We start from the raw sequence: 3,441 nt of genomic DNA, 5'->3' as shown, positions 1-3,441 counted from the left end.
AAGGAGTTTTCACCATAAGGTCAGACTGCACTGCTCGAACAGATAGCGATATCTTAGTTGCTCATCATAGTATTCAGGTAGAAGATCTAGCGACGCTATCTATGTCATATGTATATAGGTGAGATAAAGGAAATACCTAAGGTAGTTTGGAACCAATTAGGTTCTCCAGTAATTAATCATACTGTCTCGGAACGGATTAGGCTATCGATAGTCAGGATTTTTATGAAGTCAGTATTTTTATGAAGTCTATTATTTAGTTTAGGTTATTTGGTCGCACTAAAATCGGGTAAAAAGGAATACAATATTTGGCGGATAAAACACATCGATTTGCACCATCACAGAAAGGGGAAGAGAAACTGCGGTATGTAGGATAAGTAATTATGTATCAGGTTAAGAACAATTGTCTTTTAGAATAAAACGCTCGTTACACATCACTTCAACAATTGTCCTATTTGCGAGTGTTATAAGGCATTCCCGTGATCGGCCAAGCGGTGACAAATTCTTTTATTCGCACTCTGCAAGATGATGCCCACGAAGCACTCACCCAGGCGGAGCCCCAGGCTGGAAGCCTCGGGCGTTCCCGGAACTGCGACCACCACGGCCACAGCAACTGGCACCGCGATCAGCTCTGCGAGTGTGGCTGGTGATCGGCAGAGGCCACAGACTCCGAAGGAAAGTGGAACAGCCGCCAGGAAAGCGGCAAGTAACCTGCAGCCCGAAGCGACGGGGCAGACTACGGATTCCACAACTGTAGTGGCGGCCTTAATGGAAAGGATCGCACGTCTGGAGTCGGAGCTGGCGAAGGCAAGAGCAAGTGGAGGACAAGCAGAGGTCGCCAGAGATCCCGTTCGAATCGGGGCACGCGGCGTTGGAGTGAGCGGTGCAGCGAATACACCGCCATGTTCGAGTGGAACGCTGCCACATCATGGAGCAGCGCCACGGCAGAGTTTGAGCGAAAACCTGCCCAGGCAGATGAGGGACAACCTGCAAACGGATCTCGGAGTGACGCCATCGCTGCAGTTGCCGGCACAAGTAAGTGCAAATTGCCGCCAAAATGGAGGTGCGAATTTGGCGCCGATGCTTGGCGCCCATTGGGCAAACGGGCAACCTGTGTCGACAACAACAATACTGCGCTATTCTCCGCCATCTTGTGTGACCGCCGCAGCACAGCCGGTGCTAGGTTACGTTCGCCCAGAGGTACCTGCGCCATCGCCCATATCATATGGAGCGCCGACGACAAGCATACAAGGATGGACGCCACGCAGACTACATGACCTTCCCGATTTCGAGGGTCAGCCAGAGGAATGGCCAATATTCCTGTGTGCGTTCACGGAGACAACTGCAGCCTACCAGTGCACCGAGTTGGAAAACAACCAGAGGCTAGTGAAAGCCCTGAAGGGAGAGGCTCGCGAAACAGTGAAGTCGTTGCTCATCCATCCCAGCAACGTTCAAGCTGTTATGGAGCAGCTACGATTCCGGTATGGACGCCCGGAGCAACTGATCCGCAGCCAATTGGAGAGCGTGCGCGAAGTGCAGCCGATTCAGTAGGCCAACATCGCGAGGATCGTGCCGTTCGCGACGAAGGTTAGCAACCTGTCAGCGTTCCTGCAGTCGACCGCGACCGGCAGCCAGCACTTAGCCAACCCAACCCTAATGGAGGAGCTGATAGCCAAGTACCGCTAAGCAAGAGGTTGGACTGGGAAAGGCACGCGGCCACGATACAGCCGTATCCGACGGTGGCGCACCTGAGCGAGTGGCTCCATGAATTCGCCAAACTGGTGTGCACTGTCACGGACGCCGGAGCCAGGGAACAACCGAAGCGAAGGATTCTGCACGCGAATAGTGTTCGCGAGGAGGAGCAATATGTCGACCGCCCCAGATGCTGCCCTATATGCGGGGGACAGCACCAGGTCAGGGACTGCAAGGACTTCATCAGCGCCTCTACAACGACACGGATCGAGTCCGCGAGGAAGCGACGACTGTGCTTCTCGTGCCTGGAGCCCGGACACATGTCCCGTTTCTGCAGGAAGAGCCGCGGATGCAACGTCCTCGGATGCCAGATGAGGCATCACCACCTGCTCCACGAAGTACCTGAACGATCCAAACGGCCGCCAGTCGCAGATGGGGGCCACAGGAGGGATCAGGACCGACAGCCGTACAGAGACGGCAACAATCGGAGGGGAGTGCCACGGTCAGTGGATTCCAGGGAAAGGAACCATCCTTACGTCGGCCGCAGTTGTAGACGCGCGACGTGAGCGGGATGAAGGGCGATCGGCGTACGATCGCCAGGAATTGCCGCACCGAAACCTCAACATCGACTCAATTGGATGCCACCTGCTGATCAGGATTCTACCCGTGACGCTGTACGGCGAGAATACGAAGGTCGACACGTACTCACTGCTGGACAAAGGATCGTCTGTCACACTCATCGACAACGAACTCATCCGCAGCCTGAACCTGAAAGGCGAGAGTCGCCAGCTGAATGTGCAATGGTTTGGTGGAAAATCCGCCAAAGAGCACACGAAGGTGGTCAGCCTGCAGATCAGCGCAGCGGGCAAACCAAAGCGCCATGGGCTGAAAAATGTGTACGGAGTGGCCAATCTGAACCTTCCGATGCAGAGCCTGCGTCAGGAGGATGTACAGGCAGTGAAGGCGAACACGCGTCTGCCGGTGATGCCGTACAACAATGCGATGCCGAGAATCCTAATTGGACTGGATCATGCGCATTTAGGAGTACCCTACAGAACCAAAAGTTATGGATCTGGAGGGCCGTTTGCAGCAGAAACCGCACTTGGATGGGTGGTATATGGACCGGTGAACGGAAAGCCGAGCTCGCCGCTTCTGAGTTCGTGCCTCCTAGCCGTGCCCCAGGATGATCTTCTGGAGAAGATGGTCAGCGACTACTTCGAGACCGAGAATTTCGGAGCGAAGCCGGTGCAGCCAGTCGCAGCTAGCAGAGTGGACCTGGAGCCGTCAGTCGGAGATAGCGGCGACGCACGGGCCCTGAGCACCCTGGAGAAGATGACCAAACGCGTAGGCCAGAGATACGAGACCGGGCTGCTATTGAAGGACGACGAAGTGAGATTGCCGGAGAGCTACAGCATGGCCCTTAGGAGGCTCGTCAACATAGAGCGTAAAATGATGCGCGATGTGGACTTCGCGTCGGCTTACATCCGGATAATGGACGATTATGTCAAGAAGGGATACGCACGACGACTGGAGGCCCAGGAAGTCCAGAGGTTTCAGGAGGGCAAAGTGTGGTACCTGCCGCACTTCGGAGTGGAAAACCCGAAAAAGCCTGGGAAAATCCGGCTGGTTTCCGATGCGGCTGCCAAGGTGGACGGTGTGTCCTTGAATTCAGCGCTACTGAAAGGCCCACAGCGCTACAAGCCCCTCCCAGCAGTGCTCTTCCATTTTCGGGAAGGAGCGGTTGGAGTTTGA

General features: G+C 55.0%; 1 protein-coding gene across 1 annotated transcript; it reads left to right on the top strand.

Moving 5' to 3' along the window:
- Positions 1 to 522: 522 nt before the first annotated feature.
- LOC121529706 lies at positions 523 to 3,441 on the top strand. Its single transcript, XM_041817625.1, has 3 exons — positions 523 to 1,544; positions 1,706 to 2,087; positions 2,122 to 3,441. Exons 1-3 carry the CDS (start codon positions 523 to 525, stop codon positions 3,439 to 3,441), a joined length of 2,724 nt encoding a protein of 907 aa, XP_041673559.1.

Source organism: Drosophila eugracilis, unplaced genomic scaffold, assembly GCF_018153835.1.
Source record: "Drosophila eugracilis isolate 14026-0451.02 unplaced genomic scaffold, ASM1815383v1 contig_1770, whole genome shotgun sequence".
NCBI lineage: Eukaryota > Metazoa > Arthropoda > Insecta > Diptera > Drosophilidae > Drosophila > Drosophila eugracilis.
Note: the sequence above shows the minus strand (reverse complement) of the source record. Positions and strands in the feature narration are given on the sequence as shown.

What these genes read in the sequence shown, in the direction of transcription:
- LOC121529706 (XM_041817625.1), top strand. Translation starts at nt 523, where the DNA reads ATGATGCCCACGAAGCACTCACCCAGGCGGAGCCCCAGGCTGGAAGCC. An exon ending in CGCGAAGTGCAGCCGATTCA is followed by an intron (nt 1,545 to 1,705) that starts GTAGGCCAACAT and finishes GGACTGGGAAAG; the next exon opens with GCACGCGGCCACGATACAGC. An exon ending in ATCACCACCTGCTCCACGAA is followed by an intron (nt 2,088 to 2,121) that starts GTACCTGAACGA and finishes CGCCAGTCGCAG; the next exon opens with ATGGGGGCCACAGGAGGGAT.